At 45.1% G+C, this 27,206-nt stretch overlaps 1 protein-coding gene across 12 annotated transcripts in view; it reads left to right on the top strand.

Annotated features, from left to right (window-relative positions):
* LOC105472658 (holocarboxylase synthetase) overlaps window positions 1-27,206 on the top strand; it is a 246,350-nt gene that overhangs the window by 36,153 nt on the left and 182,991 nt on the right. For 6 of the 12 annotated variants that reach the window (XM_071095699.1, XM_071095702.1, XM_071095696.1 and 3 more), the window contains 3 exons: window positions 13,503-13,631; window positions 15,063-16,006; window positions 22,554-22,736. In XM_071095699.1, coding sequence (XP_070951800.1) covers window positions 13,580-13,631; window positions 15,063-16,006; window positions 22,554-22,736 — 1,179 coding nt within the window. In that variant the 5' untranslated portion in view covers window positions 13,503-13,579. Of the gene's footprint in view, window positions 1-13,468; window positions 13,632-15,062; window positions 16,007-22,553; window positions 22,737-27,206 lie in introns of all 12 variants that reach the window. The other 6 variants (XM_011726102.3, XM_071095698.1, XM_011726105.3 and 3 more) reach the window with 1 other exon arrangement.

The following is a 27,206-nucleotide window of genomic DNA, read 5'->3' as shown; positions in this document are numbered from 1 at the left end:
TGGATAGGGATTATCGGGGGACCTACCTAGATTGGATGAGGTCAGGAAGGACTTTCCAGGGCAGGTGATGTCTGAGGTTTAAGGTGAAAATAGGAATCAGGTGAAAGGAGGAAAGGACTTTTCAGGTAGAACAGCATGTACAGATGTACAGAAAGCATTTGCACCTGGCCACTGCACACAGCTCAGTACATTTGGAGTCTGCATTCACCTGAGTCGGGGAATGGCCCTAGATAAGACCGGAGGGGAAAGCAGGGGGTGGAATGTTGTATGGGAAATTACCTTGATGCAGTGGTCGCTTCCAAGAACATGGCCAAGCAGGCTATTCCAGCAGTCACAGAATAGAGAGGCTCATAGGCTGAGTTAAGATGCTTGAATCACGTTGTTTATTACATCAATTCAAAACATGCAGCAAGAAATAGGGGGAGAGATCTGGGATCAGTTAACACTTAGGATCAGGTGCCTATGGAATGGAAGGAGCACAGTCTGAATCCTGGGCCATGTGATGTTCATACATGGAGTCCTATCTCCCTCTGCTGCATCAGCCTTCCCTGCCAATGGTGTCAGTACAAGGACTAGAGCTGAAGTTACACAAGGGCCCAGAAGGTGGAAGGTGCCTGTAGCCAGCACACAGTTGCTTTGTTAGAGAGACTTGGATATATACGTCTGCAATAGCTGTGGCTTACCAGAGACCTGCTGAGATGCTGTGTGTGTTTTTTAATCTGTGTTTCTAGACAGTATATAAATGGGGTCAAAATGGGTGGCCAAATTAAGGATGACATAACTGTAAAGTGGCATAGTTTGTGTCTTACTGATATTTAAGATTTGATAAGATTGGCCCTGGTCAGCCTGGGCAGCACAGCAAGATGCTGTCTCCACAAGAAATTAAAAAAAAAGAAGTAGCCAGGCATGATAACGTATGCCTTTGATCCCATCTACTTGGGAGGCTGAGGTGAGAGGATTGCTTGAGCCCAGGAGGTTGAGACTGCAGTGAGCCCTGATTGCACTATTGAACTCTAGGCTGGGTGACACAGCTGTAAGACCCTGTCTCTCTCTAAAAAAAAAAAAAAAAAAAAAAAGATTGGTTCTCCCGTGACTTTCTGCCTAGGACTAACACTCTTTGGTTTTGTCCTTTTTATCTGTGTTTAACACATGTATGTTCCACTTATTTTGTCTGTTTTGAGCGTGTCTTACAAGCTTTTGACTCACTATGAGTTTCATCCATGCTATTTGTTTTTCTTGTTTTCTATGTAGCAGAATTGAATATACTCACAAATTGGATGGCAAATGGACGTAATACACAAATCGAACAAGGCTTATATGTGTTAACCAGGAATTTGGACTTGATCCCAAGGATAGTAGGCTAAAACCAGTTTTTTTTTTTTTAATTTTTATTTTTTAAAGCAGAATGATCAGATTTGTGCTTTAGGAAGGTCACAATTCAGGCAGATTGCAGAAGGGGTGGGAGGGGAGCAAACCTGGAACAGATTGTAGGCCAATCCAAAAGATAACGGGCTTGATGAGTGCTGGGAGTAGGAACACTGAGATAGAGACAGATGTCCATATTGGTTAGGAGGTGATGGCCTGTGGTTGGGTGGTGGGTCACTTGTGGAGATGGGGAATGTAGCAGGAAGGACGTAGAGGGCTGTTGTCAGGAATACAGTTTCACACATTGCATTAATCAGATTGCTTGAGTAACAGATAAGCTTAGAATCCCAGCGGCTTCTAACCCTGAATCCTAGTTTCTTGGGTATGTTACTCGTATGCTCAGCAGGTTCGCTGTTGCTGTTTCCAACTGTGACTCTGTTTTGAGCTCTCTGCTCTCTACATCTCTCTTGCGCAGAGTCTTGGGCCAAAGGAGCATGCCCATTTAGGGACATGTCATTCTCATGCAGAAGGGGAAGACTAATTGCTGCCAGAAACTTGTTGCAGTACATTGAAGATAGCTGCAAATTCTTTCCTCCTATTGAGAGGTGGAGTCACTTCCCCCTCCCTTGAATCTGAACTGACCTTAGTTATTTGTGTGTCCATTGGGATATGATGGAAGTGACATTCTGAGAATTCTCAGGCTAGATCATAAGAAACCTTGGAGCCTCCATCTGGGCTCTTGGAACATGCCATCTGGGAGTCCAGCTCCCATACTGTGAGGAAGCTCAAGCTGCCCTGTGGCGAGATCCACATGAAGGAGAAGGATATGTGGCTCTTTATGGACAGCCCTGGTGGAGCTTCCAGCTGACAGGCAGCTCCAGCTCAGAGACAGAGGCATCTTGAAAGTAGGTCATCCAGCCCTGGTTGAGTCACTCTACCTGATGCCACATGGAGCAGAGTTAAGCTGTTCCTGCCCAGTCCTGTCCAAATTGAGATTCGTGAGCAAAATAAATGATTAGTTTTAAGCCACTGAATTTTGCGGTGGTTTGTTACACATCAGTGGATAACTAAACCACTTGGGATACCTCTTAAAACTCCTCTTCTTCCTCAGCTTACATCAGTGGAATGGAGGGATGAGGTGGGAGGTAACTGTGGATGTAAATGCAGCACACCTTAGCGGGCCTCGGCAGTGTATCGGACATCTACAGAACACAATAATAACACTCTTCTGTGTGGCAGCAAGGGTATTTATTCTCATAATATTTGTATTATTTTCTCTCTTATTCGGAATATTTAAACAGTGACACCCGCCTTTTCCCTGAGCATCTGGTCAGTCATGGTTTCGCAATTCCTCTTTTCAGCTCCACCTGGGTCAGTTGACCATTTCAGCTCCTGCTTGCTGTGACTTTGTGATAACTCTTACACTGTTACTTGATTTTCCATTACCCTTCTCTTAAAAGTGCCATAGGGTGTATTGTCTTTTTAAATTTTGAGACAGGGTCTTATTCTGTCATCCGGGCTGGAGTGCAGTGGCATGATCAAGGCTCACTGCAGCCTTTACTTCCTGGGCTCAATCCATCCTCCCACCTAAGCCTCCCAAGTAGCTGGGAATACAGGTGTGTGCCACCACACCCAGCTAGTCTTTTGTTTTTAGTAGAGATGGGGTTTTGCCTTGTTGCCCAGGCTGGTCTTGAACTCCTGAGCTTAAGTGATCCTTCCTGCCGTGGCCTCCCAAAGTGCTGGGATTACAGGCATTAGCCACCGCACCTGGCCTGTCTTTTTGCATAATATCAAGTGAAAGTCAATTTTGTAGCTCTCCTTTATCCTCTCTGTTTCCAAACACAAAAGACAGCAAGGATAGCCAGAAGTTAAAAATAACCTCTTCCCTTTAGTCTTGTATTTTCATTTTTCTTGGCCGGGTGCGGTGGCTCAAGCCTGTAATCCCAGCACTTTGGGAGGCCGAGACGGGCGGATCAGGAGGTCAGGAGATCGAGACCATCCTGGCTAACACGATGAAACCCCGTCTCTACTAAAAAATACAAAAAACTAGCCGGGCGAGGTGGCGGGCGCCTGTAGTCCCAGCTACTCGGGAGGCTGAGGCAGGAGAATGGCGGGAACCCGGGAGGCGGAGCTTGCAGTGAGCTGAGATCCGGCCACAGCACTCCAGCCTGGGCGACAGAGCGAGACTCCATCTCAATAAAAATTAAAAAAAATAAAAAAAAATAAAAATTTTCATTTTTCTTTTTTCTTTTTTTTTTGAGACGGAGTCTCGCTCTGTCACCCAGGCTGGAGTGCAGTGGTGCGGGGTCTTGGCTCACCACAACCTCCGCCTCCGGGATTCAAGTGATTCTCCTGCCTCAGCCTCCCGAGTAGCTGGGACTACAGACGTGCGCCACCATGCCCGGCTAATTTTTGTATTTTTAGTAGAGACAGGGTTTCACCATGCCAGCCAGGCTGGTTTCAGACTCCTGACCTTGTGATCCACCCATCTCGGCCTCCCAAAGTGCTGGGATTATGGGTGTGAGCCACTGCGCCCAGCCCTGTATTTTCAAATTCTCTTCCTCTGCATGTCCAGCCCTCCTCCATCCAATTTGTTACTAGAACTTTTTAACAATTTCACATTGAATTAAGATGATTTGGAAGAGGAGAAACAAGAGTCAGAAAAATTAGCAGCATCCGTGATCTGACTCTGCGTACCAGTGGGTTGTTGAGATTTCTGTTCCCCACTGGCTGCAGAGCCACTGCCTGCCAATGCCCCCTGTTGGGCAGGGCCACCTGTGCTAGTTTAACCTGGGGTCTGTCACTCCCAGGCTGCTTCTTGGATGTGAGTTTTTTTTTGTTTTTTTTTGAGATGGAGTCTCGCTCTATTGCCCACTCCAGAGTGCTGGAGTGCCGTGGCGCAATCTCGGTTTTGCAAGCTCCACCTCCCGGGTTCACGCCGTTCTCCAGCCTCAGCCTCCCGAGTAGCGCGCCTAGCTAATTTTTTGTGTTTTTTAGTAGAGACGGGGTTTCACTGTGTTAGCCAGGATGGTCTGGATCACCTGACCTTGTGATCCACCTGCCTAGGCCTCCCGGAGTGCTGGGATTACAGGCGTAAGCCACCGTGCCCAGCCTGGATGTGAGTTTTAAATTGAGCAGAGAAGATATGCCTTGCGTGCTGCCATACATTGTAACATCAAGTCAAGAGCTTTAGTTACTTAACAGATTTCTGCTGGCTGCTATTATAAGAGGAAACTCCTTTGTTTATGGACAGCCAGGGCTTCCTTAGCTTTGATCTTTGGGAGTAAGCCTTTTGCTTGACTTCCCTTTTCTTTTCCATGTCTTTGTTTCCATCTCAAAGTGCAAATTTGAAGTGTCCTGTTTGCCTTTATTCACTGAAAGGCAAACACCCTGGGCGACGTATCAGTGACAGTGCGGCTCTGCTTTGATCGGAGCACCCAGCGCTGCTTGAAGGCGTTTGCATGGTCCGTGGCTCATGGACCCCGCTCCTAGAAAAAGGAAATGCACTTAGTTGAGGAAACAGTTGGCAGAGTGGAGAAACTTGATCCGGGATGTGTGGATGTATTGTTCTTTGGCCTCTTCCGGTCCTTCCTCTTCTTTTGTTTATCTCCTGCCTCATTCCTCCTTAGAGGCGTGTGGGAATTTCATTATTGGCTCCTTTTACATTGCCAGTGCCTGCTACCGCAGGGGACTAAATCAATGTTTTTAGAGCTAAATTCCGGGTTGAGTCTCCATTGGCTGAGCGGTTCTCCTCCTCTTCTGATTGCTGTGAGGACAATGATGCCTTTAGTTTCCTGTGGGAGGTTGCCCTGTTCTTTTCCATGTTTCCCATGCACCCTCATCCCAAAAGTCTGCCCTGCCGCGGTGTTAGTTTATCTTCTCATCTTCCTGAACTGACATCCTTTCCCCCATTCCCAAAGATGAAATCAACGGACTCTCTGTCCTGAATCAAAGATGTCATTTCTGAAATGTAGAATTCTGCTGAAATGCTGGGTGGGTCTGACCCGCCAGGTGAATTCTGTTTCCCTTGGCTGTGTATCGGGGAGGAGGAGGTGGGAGAAGTAGGTAGTAAAGTGGAGGGAAAGCTACAAGTAGAGCTAAATGAAAATTCTGGAGTTTCTCTTTGCCCAAATATTCTACACGGGTTAGTGAGTTGGCCATAAACGCCTGCATTTATTATTTTTCCCTCCAAGGCCATGTTTCTCAAGTTGGTTTTTTTTTCATGATTGTTTTTCCAAGGAGAATAATTAGATTCAAGTTCACTGTAAGAAGAGAAATGAGCTACTAAGGAATAAGATTTTGTTGTGGGGGGCCGGACACAGTGGCTCACACCTATAATCCCAGCACTTTGGGAGGTTGAGGCAGGAGGATCGCTTGAGCTCAGGAGTTCGAGACCAGCCTGGGCAACGTAGCGAGATCCCGTCTCTACAAAAATTACAAAAATTAGCTGGTCATAGTGGTGCATGCCTCTCGTCCCAGCTACTCCGTGGGCTAAGGTGGGAGGATTGCTGGAGCCCAGGAAGTCGAGGCTGCAATGAGTCATGATTGCACCACTCCAGCCTGGGTGATAAAGTGAGACCCTGTCTCAAAAAAAAAAAAAAAAAAAAAAAAGGTTGTGGTGTAGGGTTGAGCCTTGGAGGGCCACAAACTGTTGTAGTGTCTTAAGATTTTTTCCACCTCCCCACTCCCTGCCAAGATTGATTTTTGCCCACTAGGGATGATGTGGTTTCTCATGAGGTTACTTGCTCTAAAGGGCTCTATATTTTGGAACCATAAGAGCGCCCCTTGTGGCCCAGGCACTTAGTGCTCCCAGTAACCTTCCAAGGTAGGTGCTCTTATCTCTACCTTACAGACAGGACATTGAAGCATAGGGAATTTGAGTAGCTTGCTCAGGTCACACGCCCTTAACCGGAGGAGCCAGGATTGAAGTTTGGGAAGTTGGACTCTAGAGTCCATTTACTGACTAGGCTGTGCTGGAAGAGTGTAGAGACAGACAAACTGCCTGGACGCTTTTCTTTTTGTTTTAAAAAAATTGAGATGTAATTCACATATCATGAAATTCACCCTTGAAAAACAATTCAGTAGTTTTTAGTATGTTTACAAAGTTGTGCAATCATCAGCATTATCTAATTCCAGAACATTTTCAGCACGCCAGAAAGAAACCACACACCTGTCAGCATTCACTGTCTGCTCCCCAACACCTCAGCTCCTGGCAACCTTGAATCTACTTTCTGACTCTAGATTTGCCTATTTTAGATACTTCATGTAAATAGCCTCATAGAATATGTGACCTTTCGTTGTTGGCTTCTTTCACTTAATGTATTCAAGATTCATCCATGTTGTGACATGTATCAGTAGTTCATTCCTTTTTTATGGTTGAATAATAGTCTGTTGTATGGATATACACATTTTATATATCCATTCATCTATTGATGGACATTTGGGTTGTTTCTACCTTTTGGCTATTGTGAATAATGCTGCTGTGAACATTTACATACAAGCTTTTTGTGTGGGCATATTTTTTTTCCTGAATGATGAAAAATGGCCATGAAAGTATTTTTTAGTTGTATATATTTATGGGGTACAACATATGATGTGGTTTTTTCTTTGAGACAAAAAAAACCTCACAAAACCTGTAGTCACCATGACGTACAGTAGATCTTCAAAACTTATTCATTGAAGGATTTTAAGCAGAGGACTAGTGCAACATTTTTTTTTTGAGATGGAGTCTAGCTCTGTCGCCCAGGCTGGAGTACAGTGGTGTGATCTCGGTTTACTGCAAGCTCCACCTCCCGGGTTCATGCCATTCTCCTGCCTCAGCCTTCTGAGTAGTTGGGATTACAGGCGCCTGTCACCACACCTGGCTAATTTTTTGTATTTTTAGTAGAGATGTGGTTTCACCGTTAACCAGGATGGTCTCGATCTCCTGACCTTGTGATCCATCCACCTCGGCCTCCCAAAGTGCTGGGATTACAGGCGAGAGCCACCGTGCCAGGCCAAGGAATAGTGCAACATTTTTAAAGGAATAATGACATTACCCTGGTGACTATGTGAAGAACGCCTTGGGGAGAGCCAAAATGAATGAAGGGAGCTTGACGAGGTCATTAAAGTATGATGATGGAGGGAGGTGACCAAAAAACAGGATGTGAAAACATAAGCCAACTCTCCACTTCTTGATGCTGACTAAATCTTATTAGCTGAACAGATGGGACAACAACAACGATTAAAAAACCAAAAACCAAAATCAAAACAAAGAAGCAGGAAAAAAAAGAAAGAAACTGTCCTTACTAGTTTTGTTGTATATTAATTTTTAGTTGAGGTATAATTTATATAAAATAAAATGCACAGATTTTAGATGCACAGTTGTATGTGTTTTGATGAATTTATACATCTAGGTAACTGCCTGGGTAATTAACACATGAAACATTACCATCACCCCAATACATTTATCTTGCACCTCTTTCTATTCAATTCTTTCTACTTGGGCCACTCATCTTTTTGACATGGTAAATTAGTTTCTCCTGTTCTAGGAATTCATAGAAATGGAATTATACAGCATGTATCCTTTGGCGTCTTTTTCTTCCACTCAACATAATGTTTTTGAAATATATCCGTGTTGTGTATATCTCACATTTGTTTCTTACTGCTGAAAAGTATTCTTTTGTATGAGAATCATCATAAATCATTACAATATGTGACCTTTTGTGTCTGATGTCTCTCTCTGTTTTGTAGAGATGAGGAACCAAAAGAATTAAAATGGAAGCTTGGAGAAGGAACTTGGGATTCGGAAGTGTCTAGAAGCAATATATGTTCAGATCTTGGCAGCAGCCAAAACGAACTATTTTGGGGCCACTGGAGTGGTCTGTAGGGTCCCTACCCCTGAGGCCTAAGTGGAGTTGGAATGAGGGTGCCTGATGATCTGTGTAAACTCTAGGATGGGCCTCATTTAGGGATGTGGGTAGTGTGTCCATATTTCCCTGAGAAGGATTGGTCTTGACTCTACCCTCAGTTTTTTGTTTTTTGTTTTTTTTAATTTTTTTTTTTTTAAGACAGGGCCTCACTGTGTTGCCCAGGCTGGAGTGCAGTGGCATGATCACAGCTCACTGCAGCCTCAACTTCCCAGGCTCAAGTGATCCTCCCATCTAAGCCTCCCGAGTAGCGGGGATTACAGGTGCCTATCACCACACCTGGCTATTTTTTGTAGTTTTTCGTAGAGACAGGGTTTTGCCGTGTTGCCCACGTTGGTGCTGAATTCCTGATCCTTCTGCCTCAGCCGCACAAAGTGCTGGGATTACAGGAGCAAGCCACCGCACCCAGCCTCATTCTCAGATATTTGCTGTTGTTGAGCTTCTTGTTTTTGCCAGATATGCTTGCATTTGGCTTTCTTGAGTTTTGCTCCAAGGTTTTTGAGCCAAACCTGCAGTACGTCTGGATGTATTTCCATTTTGGAGACCATATCTTTCTGAAGGCTGGGGTTTGGGTATGCGTTCTTATTGAACAAGTTCAGATCTTCCATTTGTTTCTCAGTGAACATAGTTGGTTCCTTTTGTGAAGGCCTCTGGGGCTTGCCTTTGGGAAGATCCTCTGAGCCTAATCTAGATGTGTTCTTATGTTCAGGTCCAGTTGTCTCAGGTATATACTGGGGAGTAGAATTACTAGATCATATGGTAACTCTATGTTTAACTATTTGAGGAACTCCCAAACTCTTCCAAAGCGGCTGCAGCACTTTCATTTCTATGAGCAACGTATTAGAGTTCCAGTTTTCCTTGTCCTCATCGGTATCTTTTTTGATTCTAACCATCCTAGTGGGTATTTTGTTGTATCTCACTCTGGTTTCTATATGCATTTCCTTAATGACTGATGATGTTGAGCAGCGTTTTGTGTGCTTATTGGGCATTGGTATATTTTCTTTTCTTTTCTTTTTTGAGATGAAGTCTCGGTCTGTCGCCCAGGCTGGAGTGCAGTGGCATGATCTTGGCTCACTGCAAGCTCCGCCTCTGGGGTCCACGCCATTATCCTGCCTCAGCCTCCCTAGTAGCTGGGACTACAGGTGCCCACCACCACGCCTGGCTAATCTTTTTTTTTTTTTTTTTTTTGTATTTTTAGTAGAGATGGGGTTTCTCTGTGTTAGCCAGGATGGTCTTGATCTCCTGACCTGGTGATCCGCCCACCTCGGCCTCCCAAAGTGCTTGGGATTATAGACGTGAGCCACTGCGTCTGGCTGGGTGTTTGTATATTTTCTTTGGAGAAATAACTGTTTACATCCTTTGCCCATTTTTAAATTGGATTGTCTTTTTATTGTTGAGTTGTAGGAGTTCTTATATGATTTGCCAGTACTTTCTCCTATTTTTTTTGTGTTGTCTTTGCATTTTCTTGATATCTTTTGAAGCACAAAAATGTTTGATGAAGTCCAATTTATCTATTTCTTCTTTTGTTGCTTGTACTTTTGATATCTTATCTCAGAAGCCATTGGTTGATCAAAAGTCATGACAATTTATGCCTGTGTTTTCTTCTCTGAATTTTGTAGTTTTAGCTCTTACATTGAGGTCTTTGATCCAGCTTGACTTCATTTTTGTACATGGTCTGCATGGTGTGAGGAAGAGGTTTATCTTCATTCTTTTTTTTTTTTTTGAGACGGAGTCTTGCTCTGTCGCCCAGGCTGGAGTACAATGGCACAATCTCAGCTCACCGCAACCTCTTCCTCTCGGGCAGGATTGCAGGCGTGAGCCACCCAGCCTGGCCCATTTCTCCTTTTTCTAAAAGAGGTCTTTCACACTTCCCTATCTGTGGTTTTTTTTTCTTTTTCTGTATCAATTTAATGCAAATTTGAGTCTTTTAAAGTTTAATAGGTTTTTTTTGAGACGAGTCTCGCTCTGTCGCCAGGCTGGAGTGCCCAGGCTGGAGTGCCCAAGCTGGAGTGCCAGGCTGGAGTGTTGGCTCACCGCGACCTCTGCATCCCAGGTTCAAGCAATTCTCCTAGCCTCAGCCTCCCAAGAAGCTGGGATTACAGGTGCCTGCTACCACGCCCAGCTAAATTTTTTTTTTTGAGACAGGGTTTCACTCTTATTGCCCAGGCTGGAGTGCAGTAGTGTGATCGCGGCTCACTGCAACCTCTGCCTCCCGGGTTCAAGCGGTTCTCCTGCCTTAGCCTCCCGAGTCGCTGGGATTACAGGTGCCTGCCACCATGCCCAGCTAATTTTTTGTATTTTTTAGTAGAGACAGGGTTTCACTATGTTGGCCAGGCTGGTCTCGAGCTCCTGATCTCAGGCAATCCACCTGCCTTGGCCTCCCAAAGTGCTGGGATTACAGGCGTGAGACACCACACCTGGCCAATTTTTGTATTTTTAGTAGAGATGGGGTTTCACCCTGTTGGTCATGCTGGTCTCAAACTCCTGACCTCAGGTGATCCACCTGCCTCGGCCTCCCAAAATGTTGGGATTACAGGCATGAGCCACCGCGCCCAGCCTATCTTCATTCTTTTACACGTCAGTATCTGGTTGTAATAATAATGGTTCAAATATTGGTTGAAAAGACTATTATTTCCTTATTGAATTGTCTTGGCATCTTTGTCCAAATTCAGTTGTCCATGAATGTGTGTTTATTTCTGTACTGTCAGCTCTGTTCTGTTGGTCTATATGTGTTAGTCTATTTTCACACTGCTAGAAAGAACTGCCTAAGACTGAGTAATTTATAAAGGAAAGAGGTTTAATTGACTCACAGTTCTTCATGGCTGGAGAAGCCTCAGGAAATTTACCATCATGGCGGAAGGCAAAGGGGGAAGCAAGGTATGTCTTACATGGTGGCAGGCGAGAGACAGAGACAGAGAGGAAACTACCAAACACTTTATTGATTGACTGATTGATTGATTGAGACAGTGTCTTGCTCTGTCACCCAGGCTGGAGTGCAATGGCATGATCTCGGCTCCTGCAACCTCCAGCTCCTGGGTTTAAGTGATTCTCCTGCCTCAGCCTCCGAATAGCTGGGATTATAGGCACCCACCACCATGCCCGGCTAATTTTTTTATTTTTGGTAGAGACGGGGGGTTTATTTTTGGTAGAGACGGGGTTTTACCATGTTGCCCAGGCTGGTCATGAACTCCTGAGCTCAGGTGATTCACCCACCTCAGCCTCCCAAACTGCTGGGATTACAGGCGTAAACCACCGCGCCTGGTCCAAACACTTCAAAAGTATCAGATCTCGTGAGAACTCACTATCACGAGAACAGCATGGGGGAAACTGCCCCCAGGATCCTGTCACCACCAGGTCCCTCCGTTGACACATGGGGATTACAGTAGGAGATGAGATTTGGGTGGGGACCCAGCCAAACCATATCACTATATGTCTATGCTTATGCCAGTTGGACGTTGACTTTTGAAACCCAAGTTGCTTGGATGAGCAAGGACCGTGGGGGCAGAAGTGGTGTGTCTTGCGGGAATCCCCCTTTCCTCTGTAGGTTCAGGATTTATCCCAACACTTGACCTGGAAGTTCATTATTATCTAGTCAGTTCTTCCAGACTTTTAAGGTAATGCTTTATTCATTTATTTTATCCAGCATTTAAAAAATAGTTTTTAGGAGGAGTTAGTTCTAAAATCCTATCCCACCAGTATATAAAATAGAATTCAAGCCAAGTGTGGTGGCCCGAGCCTGTTGTCCCAGCTACTCGGGAGTCTGAGGCGAGAGAATTACTCAAGGCCAGGAGTTCAAAACCAGCCTGGGTGATACAGTGAGTACTCATCTAAAAAAATAAATAAATACAAAGAAATAAACATGGAATAAAAAATTATTTATCTCTAATTATGAAATTCGGGGCAATGTGTCCCGGAGAAGGTATCTTTAGGAAGTAGAGGAATCATTCATGGCATCTTAGAAAAAGACTGTGCTGCTCACTGCTGCTTTTAAAGCCACATTTGTGACCGCTAATAAAAGCAGCTGTCGGTAATTGAGTACTTTATTCCGGTCGATCTAAGCTTTCTACTGGGGGCATTACGTATACTCTTTGATCTCATGAACACTACCAGCCTTTAAATTATATTTATTTATTTATTTAGTTTTTGAGACGGAGTCTCTCTGTCACCCATGCTGGAGTGCAGTGGCGCGATCTCGGCTCACTGCAACCTCTGCCTCCTGGGTTCAAGCGATTCTCCTACCTCAGCCCCCCGAGTAGCTGGGACTACAGGCATGCGACACCACGGCTGGCTGATTTTTGTATTTTTAGTAGGGTATTCTTGTTTTACAAATTAGGACGCTACGAGGGTCAGAAGCTTGCCCGAGGACAGACAGCGATGATGAGTTGTCTTTGACTCGGCCTCAGACCCCTGACTGCAGCGCCGGGCTCTTCACCTCATAGGCTCTCTTCTCCGTGGGAACCCTCAGCGAGAGTACGGGTGTTCGAGGCCCCAGTATCACAGGCTTCTGTAGTAAGAACTGGAAGCCTAAGCCGGGTGTTTTGCCTGCTCTCTTTCTCCCTGTCCCCCTTGTGGTGGGAACCGGAACCTCCTTACAGGGAGGAACTGTCCGGAGAGTCTTTTCGGATTGTTCTCCCAGTTCGAGTGCAGGAACCACAGGGGAAGCACGTTTTAACATTCTGATATCTGGAGTTCAACTCCAGAAAGTCCAGTGCACCAGACAGGGAGGCAGTTGTGCTTGGGACTCTGAAGGTCTGATGTGCTCCCTGGGAGGTCGGTTGCACTTGGTCTCGGACCACACTTTGAGAAAAGCGGGTCCACAGGTTACATTGAAAGTAATTGGGTATGGTGGACTTGTTCTGTCCTCTTCTCTGTTTTTAAAGGGCAGCATGATACTTTTCTGGTGTCAGGGGAATGTCCCTTTATCTTTTAGTTCCCTAAAAAGGTGGAAACTTCAGTTACTTTTAAATGAGAGAGTTATATTTAGTGTTTTATAAGCACTGTTGTCAGGTAGAGATGACAATGTTTGATTCAAAACAACTCTGATATTAATAAAATGTAGTATCCAGTATTTTGTTATTAATGACTGTAATTTAGTGGTAGGAGCCTCAACGGAAAAATAAAGTATCTGGTTATTTTAGAGAAGAAAAATCTCCACCTGTCTTTTCCCACCTCCTCCCTCTCCTGCTTTTTCTCAGATTGTCCAGTGGTCAGACTGTTGTTTGCCATTAGCTTGCAGACCTGGGGATCCTTATCGGCTAATTGCTGAAGCAAGTGTGGACAACTTCAGCAAGCTGGGGGTGGCGTTCATGGAAGATAGACTCCACATGGATAATGGACTGGTACCCCAAAAGATTATGTGTAAGTAACTTTAGAAAATGTTTTTATTGGCCAGGCATAGTGCCTCATGCCTGTAATCCCAGCACTTTGGAAGGCCGAGGCAGGAGGATCGCTTGGAGCCCAGGAGCTCGAGACCAGCCTGGGCAACATAGACACCCATCTCCAACAAAACAAAAAAAATTAGCTGGGTGTGGTGGTGCATGCCTGTGGTCCCAGGTTCTTGGGAGGCTGAGATGGGAGGATCACTTGAGCTGGGAGGTTGAGGCTACAGTGAGCCATGATCATGCCCCTGCATTCCCATGTGGGTGACAAAGTGAGGCCCTGCTTTTATCATAGTGGGACACTATAGGTTATTACCTTAAGGACTGTTGAGCACTCTTACTGGTATGACGTAAGGGCTATGCTTAGTTTCAGTTTAATTCAGTCAACAGGTTTGATTTTACTATAATAATATACAATTCATACACGCATCAAGATTTTTTTGGGGGGCTGCAGGGTACATTTTCAGTGCTTATTAAATTTCTTAAACAAGAATGTTTCATGACTGCGTTGCTCATGAGGTGGCATTCAAATTCAGAACCCATATAACATTTATTCCACATAGTTTAATACAGTATAACTAGTGTCTAGACTATAGTTCTGATTGAGTGGGAAGCATAGCTAGTGTTACTATGAAGTTCTAAATCAAACAGCTTTTTACTTAAAATATATGTATCACAATTTTTTGGGACAAATCGTTTTTCAGGAAACACACAAACTGTTCTTCCTTAATTAGACTTAAAAGCAGGCTTTTTATGTCTATGAATGTCTTCTTTCATCTCATGGGCAAATAAATGTCCCTTATCAGGTCTGGAAGTTCATGTAAATCCCTTAATATCCAGAATCACCTCGTACATGTCTCCAATACCATGTCTGACACGTAGCAAGTGCTTGATAAATGTTTTTGAATTAGTGATTGTCAACTTATGTTCTAGTCCTGAGACAAGATCCTGGGAAGAATCTTCTCCCGTTGATCCTATGGCATGTCCTGAGAGTGACATTTCACTGGGGCGTGCTGGGGTAGACTCTAGATATGTGTCCTTTTTTATTGCTCAGTTTCGTTATTGTAAAGGAGAATAACACCCAAGAAATAGAATCTGTAAGTAAGGAGGCAAAATCACCTCTCTGAATCTCACTTTCCTCACCATTCCGTAAGAGGGTCTTAGGTTCTCCGATAGGTGTAAAAGATGTTGGGCAAACTGCTGATTTCACTTGGGGTCTTTAGGTAGGAACAGTTAGTGTTTCCAAAGGATGCCCCTGGGTTGAGGGGGGATGCAGGTGGGAGCCGTGCCAGTGACTGTCCTGGAATGTAAGTCCCAGAATGCAGAGAGGGTGATGAGATTCTTGAGATGAGCTACGTGTCATACAAGAAGTGTTGATTAATTCTCTCCCTCTCTCCTGTTCATGCCTTAGCGGTGCGCTTGCAGGACTCCACTCTGAAGGAAGTTAAGGATCAAGCCTCAAACAAGCAAGCCCAGATCCTAGAGCCGAGGCCTGAACCTTCTCTTGAGATTAAGCCTGAGCAGGACGGTATGGAGCACGTTGGCAGAGATGACCCAAAGGCTCTTGGTGAAGAACCCAAACAAAGGAGAGGCAGTGCCTCTGGGAGTGAGCCTGCTGGGGACAGTGACAGGGGAGGGGGCCCCATTGAGCATTATCACCTCCACTTGTCTAGTTGCCACGAGTGTCTGGAACTTGAGAACAGCACCATTGAGTCAGTCAAGTTTGCATCTGCCGAGAACATTCCAGACCTTCCCTACGATTATAGCAGCAGTTTGGAGAGTGTTGCTGATGAGACCTCCCCTGAAAGAGAAGGGAGAAGAGTCAACCTCACAGGAAAGGCGCCTAACATCCTCCTCTATGTGGGCTCCGACTCCCAGGAAGCCCTCGGCCGGTTCCACGAGGTCCGGTCCGTGCTGGCTGACTGTGTGGACATTGACAGTTACGTTCTCTACCACTTGCTGGAGGACAGTGCTCTCAGAGACCCGTGGACGGACAACTGTCTGCTGTTGGTCATTGCTACCAGGGAGTCCATTCCCGAAGACCTGTACCAGAAGTTCATGGCCTATCTTTCTCAGGGAGGGAAAGTGTTGGGCCTGTCTTCGTCCTTCACCTTTGGTGGCTTTCAGGTGACAAGCAAGGGTGCACTGCGGAAGACAGTCCAGAACCTGGTTTTCTCTAAGGCTGACCAGAGCGAGGTGAAGCTCAGCGTCTTGAGCAGTGGCTGCAGGTACCAGGAAGGCCCCGTCCGGCTCAGCCCTGGTGGGCTCCAGGGCCACCTGGAGAATGATGACAAGGACAGGATGATTGTGCATGTGCCTTTTGGAACTCACGGGGGAGAAGCTGTTCTTTGCCAGGTACTCAGGGCAGCATGGATTTGGCGATCTTTGGGTATCTGTGGGTATCTTTGAGAGGGAATATGTCTTTTAAAGCTACACACTTAAAAGTTTCAGAGGCCGGGCGCGGTGGCTCAAGCCTGTAATCCCAGCACTTTGGGAGGCCGAGGCGGGCGGATCACAAGGTCAGGAGATCGAGACCACAGTGAAACCCTGTCTCTACTAAAAATACAAAAAATTAGCCGGGCGCGGTGGCGGGCGCCTGTAGTCCCAGCTACTCAGGAGGCTGAGGCAGGAGAATGGCGGGAACCCGGGAGGCGGAGCTTGCAGTGAGCCGAGATCGCGCCACTGCACTCCAGCCTGGGCAACAGCGTGAGACTCCGTCTCAAAAAAAAAAAAAAAAAAAAAAAGTTTCAGGAGCTCGTGTGCTGTGCGCTGTTTTTGACTGTTGGCTGGGAGCTTTTGCTGATAGTAAGCAGAAAGTTTAGTTTAGTTTAGGGCTTTCTTGAATACCCTGATTAACCAAAAGACTTGTTAAATGAGCTTGCTGGTTAACTGAGGCTTAGTCAGAAAATTCTTGTTTTGTTCTTTACTAGTAATGATCTTTCTCAACTACATCGGTCTGCTTTCTTGCCCTAGAGCACTCCTTGGTTAATATAATTGATCCTTTATTTAATGTAGGAAGTTGGAACCATCAGGGTAGTGATTCTAGACGTCAGTGACCACTGCAATGAAATACTGTAGTTGATTGCCAAGGTAGTTTGTGTTAAAAACATCTTCAGATTCCCAATTCCTTTCTTATGTTTTGTCACTCTTCCAAGTGCTGAAGAAAAACTTGAAATAAGAGAATATTGAAGCTACTTAGATTTGTGGCATACTAATACATAGGTAGGGGAAAAATGGAAAGAGGATGAAAGGAAAATGCTAATTTCTTTTTCTTGCTTAGGAGATCCTTTGGCTCTTTTTTTTTCCTCTTATTCCATCTTCTTTTTCCTTTTAGCTTTTTGTTTGTTTAAACAAACGGTGGCGGATGGACTATTTCAGAATTCCTTATCATTGACTCCACATCTTTTAATCCTTAGGGGAAAAGGTTTTCATTAGAGTTAGACGAACGTTCACTTGTCCTTAAGGATTTAATGCTCTAAGGAGAAATTAAGCAGATGTAGATATTTTGTTCAGGAGAGTTCCCAAGATAAGTGTCATCGATTTTGTTTTATTGTAGGGATCTTTTTACTGAGTTAGAGAATTGTTTCTTTTTTGTTTTGTTTTCATTTTGTAATGCCCTGTCTTTTTCCAGTTCTCCTGGAAGCTAAGTCTCTTGAATTTTCTGGCCAAACATTTTTTCCAGGGAGTATATATTTGTTTCTTTACTACACCTACATTTTAAGCAGAGATGCTTAAAATTAAGGAATTCGGACATTAGGACAGATGAACGCATACAACCCAAGCAGGTTTCCTGCAGTGCTGCATGAATTAGCATTTGGAGGCGTAATAAATGTTCCTCTTATCTTTTTCTCTGCAAATATGGTAACTATAGTAACTGCATATTCTCAGAAAATCCACTTAAAAACCCAACTTCCTAGAGCCATATTTCAGTTTTGAAGAGTGAATTTTACCACCCCTGAGCACAGACTTGTACTAGAAAATTGATTTGGCACTGTTGTGATTCATTTCTCTGAGTTACATAGCAAATCTGCTTGCTGCACCATTTAAATTGACCCCATTACTATCATAAAATTTGATACTGCAGTGTATTGCCCTAGGAAAAAAAGGCAATATGATGCAGCTTCACAAATCAGATTCAGAGGATTAGAATGTCATTTTTGATTTTAAATGACTTCCAGTCTTCTGTGTGACAGGGTCACAGTTTTCTCCACAGGCCTGTGTCTCTGTGATACCTTACTGAGATCAAAAAATAAATATTATCACAGGCTGGTTAGTTTCCTCTTTCCCTGTTCAATTTCATAGTCTTCACCTTTGTAATAAATCTAGTAATGATGTAACCCAATAAGAGGAGGTAAAGTATTTCAAGGGCAGAACACAGCTGCACCCTAGGCACTGGTGTCCCAGCCAAGGAAGCTGCAGATTTGATGCCTTTGCCATTCATAATAATAAAGAAAGAGAGGAAATGTTTGTATTTTCGCTGTACTGATCAAGTTTGCAGGGAAAACTTGAGGCTGTGGATTAATGCTGACATTTGGCTGTCAAATAGACCAGGAGTTTGCCATAAAGTTGTCCACAGAAAATCTCTAAAATGGATTTTAAAAGATTTTGTTTTCTTGGCCGGGCGCGGTGGCTCAAGCCTGTAATCCCAGCACTTTGGGAGGCCGAGACGGGCGGATCACGAGGCCAGGAGATCGAGACCATCCTGGCTAACACGGTGAAACCCCGTCTCTACTAAAAAAATACAAAAAACTAGCCGGGCGAGGTGGCGGGCGCCTGTAGTCCCAGCTACTCGGGAGGCTGAGGCAGGAGAATGACGTAAAACCCGGGAGGCGGAGCTTGCAGTGAGCTGAGATCCGGCCACTGTACTCCAGCCCGGGCGACAGAGTGAGACTCCGTCTCAAAAAAAAAAAAAAAAAGATTTTGTTTTCTTGTTTAGCTTAGCACATGGCAGCAGTGGGTGGCCTTTGATGGCAGAGTTTCTCAACCATGGCACTATTGACATTTTGGGTCAGAGAATTCTTCATGGTGAGAAACAGTCCTGTGCATTTTCGGCTGCGGAGAAGCATCCCTGGTCTTTCCCCACTAGATGCCAGTATCACCCTCTCCCCGCATTTGTGGCTGGAGACATTTTTTAAGTTCTGGTTTTCGTTCCAACTACAAAGTCTTATTTTTACAGGAAGGCCAAGTTACAGAAATAGACCTGTCATTATGGTAACAGGATTACACCCAGAGGATGAGACTCTAGTCCAGTACCTCTGTGGACGAGGAGTACAAATCTGCCACCCACACACTCTGGCGTGCCATTTCTCCCTGCTCATTGGGAGCGTAGAACCAGAGGTGGCCTCTTTTCTGGTTTCCATTGTAGAAGCACCTACATCTTGAAACCATAAGACAGTGAAACCAAGCAGTTCTCGGGGTTTCAGCAGCCGTCTTTCTCCTTGTCTCTGGGAACTCCGCCCGCTTGTAGCGCCATCCTGTTTTCCGTCCTGGCATTGTTCTCATGTGAAAATGAGTTAATATAATTCACTGCGTGTGCGTCTTGGCTACTCTGTGTATTTGCCCTGACCAGCGAGTCCACATGCATTCAGTAGAGCACCTTTCTTCCCTTCGGCTCTGGTGGGAACAGAACTTGACTTACTTCATTTCTGCCACCTGTAAGGGTTAATCTCCGGAATAGCCGTGTGCTCAAGTGAATTAAACAGGTCCTGCCACTGTGCTGTTTGTCTACATTGGCATAGCTTTGTCCACCAGAGGGGAGAGGTGCACATTTAAGGTAGAAGCGCACTGAGTAGGATACGGATTTTTTATTTTTATTTTTTTTGAGACGGAGTTTCATTCTTATTGCCCAGGCTGGAGTGCAGTGGCACATCTCGGCTCACTGCAACCTCTGCCTCCCGGGTTCAAGTGATTCTCCTGCCTCAGCCTCCCAAGTAGCTGGGATTACAAGCATGCGCCACCAGGCCTGTCTAATTTTTTTTTTGTATTTTTAGTAGAGACGGTTTCACCATGTTGGTCAGGCTGGTTTCAAAATCCTGACCTCAGGTGAGGATACGGATTCTTTAGAGGGTTTTGCTTTTCTGCCTCTTCCCCTCTCCCGGGCTATCTAGAAACAGGCCCACCTGACCTGTTGCCCCCGATCGGCGTCCTTGGTCTTAGAGGAAGCAGCCAGCCTGCAGCCAAACAGCTGTGGTTTGGGGACCATGTTGGACGGTGTCCTGCAGACCTTTTCTGATTGGCCTCAACCTTTATTTTTTTAGCCAGATTCTCACTCTGTCACCCAGGCTGGAGTACACTGGCACGATCTCAGCTCACTGTAACCTCCACCTCCCAGGTTCAAGTGATTCTTGTGCCTCAGCCTCTCAAGTAACTGGGATTACAGGCATGCGACACCACGCCTAGCTGATTTTTGTCTTTTTAGTGGCAATGGGGTTTTGCCATGTTGGCTGGCTGGTCTCAAACTCCTGGCCTCAAGTGATCCTCCCGCCTCGGCCTGCCAAAGTGCTGGGATTATAGGGGTGAGCCACCACACTCAGTCAGGCCTCAACTTTTAACATTTGGTTAGTGTATTTGGCTTGGTTAAGGTGTGGGTGGGAACTGAGGGATTTTAAGTCGCCTAAAAGCTGGCACTATGCTTTTTATTTTCATAATACTTCTATAGTATCAGGCTAGAAGCTTTGCATACAGTAGGCAAAGCTGAAACAAAATAAGGCAGACGAGCTCAGTTTGCTTTTCCGGGTACTCAGTGTTCTGGCAACCTCCAGGCTCCAATGCTCATTTAAAATCATCTCAGGGGAGCTAGAGGTTCCAGGAAGTTCCTTCATCCCAAGACAGAGGCTGTTGATAGGTGGAGATATTTTAATTTTTAACTAGACAACAAAGCCTGAAGTAACTAGGTGAAGTTCCAAATCTTAAAATTCAATCAGGGGAAGGAGGGTGGGAGGAAAGGCCTTTCTGGTGTCCAAGAAATCCTACTCCTCCCTCAGTAAGTCCTCACTTAACGCTGTTGATAGGTTCTTGGAAACTGCACACTTAAGTGAAATGACATACAATGAAACCAATGTTACCAGAGGCTAATTGATAGAAACAAGAAGTCAGTTCCCATGGCGTATTTCTGGTCACAAAGACATCACCAGACTTCTAAATAAAGGACAAAACACTGAAACACTGAAATAAATATGAGTTATATGTACATTTAAGAAAGATTAATAAAAGCATAAGATAATTATTTACCTAATTATTTCAGTTCAGCATGGTGGGTGGCCACGTGGCTGGAGCTCAGCCTGGAAGCTCAGGGCACTGGTTGGGGAGCCAGCCCTGGCTGGGATGCCCACCCATCGCAGGCCACACTCACACCTGCACTCACACTTGCTCAGACCAGACCATGTAGACGCATCAGTTCACCTAATGTGCACAGCTTGGGGATGTGGGGGAAAATGGAGAATCTGGAGAAAACCCGGGCAGACATGGGGAGAGTTTGCAGACCCACAGAGAGTGGCCCCGGCTGGGAAGTGATTTCTTTTTCCCCTCATCAACATCATAACAAAATGACTTTGAGTGAAACAACATTATTCAAGGACCTGATGTTTTGAACTGCTGCAAACTCTCTCTCTCTTTTTTTTTTAAATGGTCGCACTCTGTTGCCCAGGCTGGAGTGCAGTGGCACAATCATGGCTCACTGCAGCCTCAACCTCCTGAGTTCAAGGGATCCTCCCAGCTCAGCCTCCCAAGTAGTTGGGACTACAGGTGCACCACCCACACCTGGCTAATTTTTGTATTTTTTGTAGAGACAGGGTCTCACTGTGTTGCCCAGGCTGGTCTGAAACTCCTAGGCTCAAGCAATCCTACCATCTCGGCCTCCCAAAGTGTTGGGATTACAGGTGTGAGCCACTATGCCCAGCCTTCTGCAAACTCTCTTAAAATGATGAATAAGGCTGCTCTCTTCCCAGGTATTGTTTTCCATTTATGGCTAGTAGGCCAAATGGAAGTTTCCAGCATGAGCCATTTGCCTCCCTGAGCTCACTAGCAATTAGGTTTTCAGCACAGCTGTCTTTCTAGGTTTTTTTTTTTTGAAATGGAGTTTTTGCTCTTGTTCCCCGGTTTGGAGTGCAATGGCACGATCTCAGCTCACTGCAACTTCCGCCTCCCGGGTTCAAGCGGTTCTTCTGCCTCAGCCTCCTGAGTAGCTGGGATTACAGGCATATGCAACTACGCCTGGCTACTTTTGTATTTTTAGTAGAGACAGAGTTTCTCCATGTTGGTCAGGCTGGTCTTGAACTCCCGACCTCAGGTGATCCGCCTGCCTTGGCCTCCCAAAGTACTGGGATTACAGGCATGAGCCACTGCGCCCGGCCCTAACTATTTTGTTCCTATAACCGAGTTAAGTAACTTGCAGAAGGTCATATGACTGATGAGTGTGGAACACGGAGAGAGATGATGACTGTCCAGGGTCATTTCCACCATGGCCTCTCTGCCTGACAACCAGGATTTGAACAGGCTCTTTGGAATCATTTTCTTGTTGGCCATGACTTTCCAGATATTCAGCTTCAGAGTTTATATGCTATTGATAATTAGAAAAATTCGGGTTCAAGTTTTCTCTATTGGGTTATACTGTGTCCCTTAATTTTCAGAGGAGAGCAAAGCTATGAGCTATCCGGGTATGATGTGCTCACTTGGAGAAGAAAACTGGTAAAGACATTTTTTGGCCGGGTGCGGTGGCTTATACCTGTAATCCCAGCACTTTGGGAGGCTGAGGCGGGAGGATCGCTTGAGCCCAGGAGTTCAAGACCAGCCTGGGCAACACAGTGAGATCCTGTCTCTAATTAAAAAAAAAGGAAAGAAAAAGAAAGAAGAAACTGTTTTTCTTATTGCCCCCAGTTTATATAGTGCTATGTTTTCCCTTCAGGTGCACTTGGAACTACCTCCGAGCTCCGACATAGTGCAAACTCCAGAAGATTTTAACTTGCTTAAGTCAAGCAATTTTAGAAGATACGAAGTCCTTAGAGAGATTCTGACAACCCTTGGCCTCAGCTGTGACATGAAACAAGTTCCTGCCTTAACTCCTCTTTACTTGCTCTCGGCTGCGGAGGTGAGTTGTGGGCTCAGCCGGGCAGAGCGCGCCACGACGTGGCCCTCTTCACAGTGGCGACCCGTTGCCTTAATTGTTTTATTTTGGTTGGTTTTGATTTTTCATTTCTGTTTTGACTTCGGGTTTGGAAATCATCTTCAAGACGTGCAAATAATCATTTTGTGGGGGGAGGGTTATGTATAAGGGAGGGGTGACTGGTAGAGTTTAGAAAGGTGTTAAGTCTGTAGGTGTGGCCCTATCCGCGTTGAGGGGAAGAGGGTCCCTGTGTCAAGAGTATATTCAGAAACTGTAACTTTATTCATTTGGGATTGAAAGCATTTGTTTTGATTTGGGCTGCTTTCAGCAAATCTTTGGAACAATCACATTTGTGCTAATGTCTGCCATCTTGTGGCAACAGCGCTCTGGGTTTCATGTCTGTGAGTCGTGTCTAACAGGAAAATGCCCACGGAACTGGGAATGTGTTCGGCAATTCTCGTGGCCAGTGCCTGCACTTGCTGCCTGTGATTGATACCTGGTTTTGGGCCGGTTGCCAGATTCTCCAGGTGTGTGTTCTTACTAATCCCCCTGCTCAGCCATGCTGTCAGTTTCATAGTCATTGTGACAAATCATTTTGTCTATTTCTGTTGTCTTCTCTGAACAGACAAATTTGTGAGTTTAGTGACATAACCATGTAGTTTCTGCAAACATCCAATAGTCTAGGTGACTTTAAACACTAAACTTACCTACTTTCTCTTGAAACAAACAAATTATACCTCTCATCCCAACATTTTTTAAAAGGGAGACACTTTCTTTTGTGTTACACTGTGTCCCTTAGTTTTTGGAGGAGAGCAGAGCTGTGAGCTATCTGGGTGTGATGGGCTCACTTGGAGAAGACAGATGGAAAATCTGACAGCACTGCCACTCCCCTAGACCTTCGCTGTCAGTCTTTTCCTGGGAATGGAGGGCTGGGGCTTGCTACCTTAGCGAGTGCCTGCTCTGAGGCTCCCAGCTGGGGAAGTCAGGGAGTGAGGTGGCTTGGCCTTGCCCTTGGCACAGCTCCCTGCCCTTTCTCAGAGTTCAGATCATGCTGGTCTTCGAACTTGACCTCCAGACTCTCGGACAGAGCAGTGGATAGGAAGAGCGGCCCGCCCCTGGTTATTCTCCTATGAGTGGAAGTTTGGAACTCTTGGCATTTCTGGTGTATTTAGGATGAGTATAACCTGAAATACCCAAGTCGGGGCTTTGTATCATGTGTCTGCTTATATTCAAGCACACAACAGACGCTTCACGCTTTTGTCCTTCCAGTTTTTTAAACAGCCTGGGGCAGTGGGAGGTGATACATTTTCACCTGTTCATTGATCAATTAAGGGAGTATTCATTTCCCGCTTCACAGACTTTGGGAATGAAATGCTTGAACGTGATTAAAGCAAATATTTGCTCTGTATACACATATACATGGACACTCCCTACTAAGCCCCTTATTACATAATAACTTTGGAAAATAATTATTTTCAGAAATGTTCACTTCCTATTGTGGGCCCTCCACTTGGCCTTGTTGATTTTCTTGAATATCTGTACTGTGGACTACTTTCCTCTCAGCTACTTATTTCTGACTGAATTCTGCTTTACTTTGGCAGCCCAAGGAATGGAATGAGTATGTGTATGTTGTACATATCCTCATTTCTTAATGTTTATTTTTAGTTTTTGAGGCAGGGTCTTGCTCCGTTGCCCAGGCTGGAGTGTAGTGGTGCAGTCACGGCTCATTGCAGCCTCAACCTCCCAAGCTCAAGCGATCCTCCTACCTCAGCCCCCCGAGTAGCTGGGACTACAGGTGTGCATCACCATGCCTGGCTAATTTTTAATATTTTTTGTGGAGACAGGGTTTTGCCATGTTGGCCAGGCTGGTCTTGAACTCCTGAGTTCAAGCAATCTGCCTGCCTTGGCTTTCCAAAGTGTTGGGATTACAGTCGTGGCATGCCCGGCCTCTAAATGTTTATTAACTCTGCTTAGGTGTCCTTGAATCTGCTGGAGAAGGAAATGGCAGAATTCAAAGTTTTATATGATGTCTTCTTGGAATATAAGTTCTCTAAAGGATGATGGTGCAAATGAATTTGAAGGTGGATATGCCCTGCCTGAGATGGTCTTTCAGGAGGCAGCTGAATTCCTCCTGTACCTAGTCACTGTGCTATGGGTCAGTATTTATAGATCTGGACCACAGAGACTGGGAATGGAATTAGGTTTGTACTTTATATTTGGTTTTCTTTCCAGCATCCCTACTTAACAGATCTCAGTCATCCCCATGGAATTAAGTTCCATGGAGAGGATCTTGGCACCCAGTCATCTGCTAAATCCTGCCTGTCCATTCGGCTCATCGCCTGCCTTAGGGATTGGATGCTTGGGCCGGCTTTCTGCTTCCTGTGCCCTGCAAGATACTCTGTTGCCAGGAATCAAAGATCTCTTACCACAGGGTGTCGCTGCTGAGCTAGGCTGCCTGGCATACAGGCCCCTAGAACTATAAAGTTGTTCTTCAGAGATTTAATTTTTTCCTCTCTATATCAGTTTCACATAGTATAATTTTATAGCTTTCCATTATATTGGTGGCACTTTCTTTTGGGTCTGCAGAAATCGTTTCAATGTCCCAGTTAATAATATTCATCTTTCATTCAACATTTACTGTGTCCTAGGTACTATTATAGTATGGGATATGAAAGAGCAAAATAAATACGCTAGTTATCTAAATAGTTTTACTGCGTAGCAGCTGTGTTTACACAGTTCTGTGCCTTGACACTTGCTCTTTATGACGAATAGCGCAGAAGATTTATGTGCTTCTCTGTTACTGTGATATAACTGGAAAGAATAGCACCAAGACCCAAGGAGAAAAAACACTCGCCTCAACGACAGTCAGCCCTTGGCATTCGTGAAGGATGTGCTCTGAGGCCTTCATCGATACCCAAACACCGTGGTAGCGTGTGATTCCCACTATAAAACCCAGTCATGTGTGACTTCATCAGCGTCACTGTGCACGACACCAAGAGGAAGCAGGGCTTGGCTGATGTGCAGACTCTGGGCGGCTGAGCTGGGCTTCCTCCGACCAAGGCTTTCACGTTTAATTGAACCTCCCAGGAGCGGGATTGAAATTTGGGTCTCTTAGCAAAATGACAAAAAGTTAAACCATAAAACAAACACACCAACACATGTTTACCACACACCTATCTCCGTGGAAAGAAGACTGGGCCAGGTGCAGTGGCTCACGCCTATAATCTCAATGCTTTGGGAGGTGGAGGCAGGTGGATTGCTCGAGCCCAGGAGTTCGAGACCAGCCTGGGCAACCTGGCAGACTTTTGTATTCTTTACAAAAGATACAAAAATTAGCCAGGCATGGTGGCGCATACCTGTAGTCCCAGCTACTCAGGAGGCTGAGGCAGGAGGATTGCCTGAGCCAGGGAAGTTGAGGCTGTAGTGAGCTGTGATTGCGCCACTGCACTCCAGCCTGGGCAACAGAGAGTGAGACCTTGTTGCAAAAAGGAAAAAAAAAAAAAAAAAAAAAAAAAAAAGGAAACAAGACTGGAAGGAAGGAAATCTGGTATATATAGGATGTATTTCTGATGGAGTGCTTAAGGGTGATTTTAATAATCTTTTAAAACTTTCTCTGTATTTTCCAAATTTTCTATAATGATTGTGTATATAATAAGCCAAATTAGTTATTTGTTATTAATTACTTTATAATGAGCCAGATTAGTTATTAAAAACTGAAAACAAGTGACTGCATGTCACTGGACTTTGAAGGCATCTCACACATGGTCACACTTGAACATAAAGAGGCAGGGAATCTCATGTAAGTGTCGATACTTTGGTTAATATTAATATTTGACATATTATTTAGAAAGGGTTTGCTTTGATAGTAAAACACGTGACTCTCGTTCATGGCCTGTGACAGCTGTGACTCCCAGGGTTAACTGTGAGCTCTGAGTTGGTGTGTGGGGGCCTCCGAGCTGAAGCGCTCCCTTTGCTTCTGTGGGTGGTACAGGTACCCCTGAGTGCCCTACCACTGCGTGGATGGTCCAGTTTCTTGGCAGAGCCCTTTGAACTGTTTCTCCAAAACCATATATATGGGGACCTCTCCATGGCTTCCTCTCTGCAGATGTTGGTGGGTGAGAGACTGATACACCACATGGCTCACTGTGGGGTGTCCTGGGTGAGATCACCTGGTGGCCACCACATCTTCCGCCACCAGTGGGTGACAGGCAGTTAGCAGCAATACATCTTTACTGTGCTGGGACATGAGTGTTTTCGAAAGACACTGATTTTATAGAAGAAACATAATTCTTTCCCTTACAGAATACCAGAAAAAACATAATTCTTTTATATTTTATAGAAACATTTTAACAGATTTTATTTTGTATCAAATCCGATGTTATAGAGAAAACATCATTCTTTCCCAGTTGAGAAGCTAGCTGCCTTGTTTCTGTTTCTCTGGGTTCCATTTTCCAT

The sequence above is a fragment of the Macaca nemestrina genome, chromosome 4, assembly GCF_043159975.1.
Source record: "Macaca nemestrina isolate mMacNem1 chromosome 4, mMacNem.hap1, whole genome shotgun sequence".
Classification (NCBI taxonomy): domain Eukaryota; kingdom Metazoa; phylum Chordata; class Mammalia; order Primates; family Cercopithecidae; genus Macaca; species Macaca nemestrina.
Note: the sequence above shows the minus strand (reverse complement) of the source record. Positions and strands in the feature narration are given on the sequence as shown.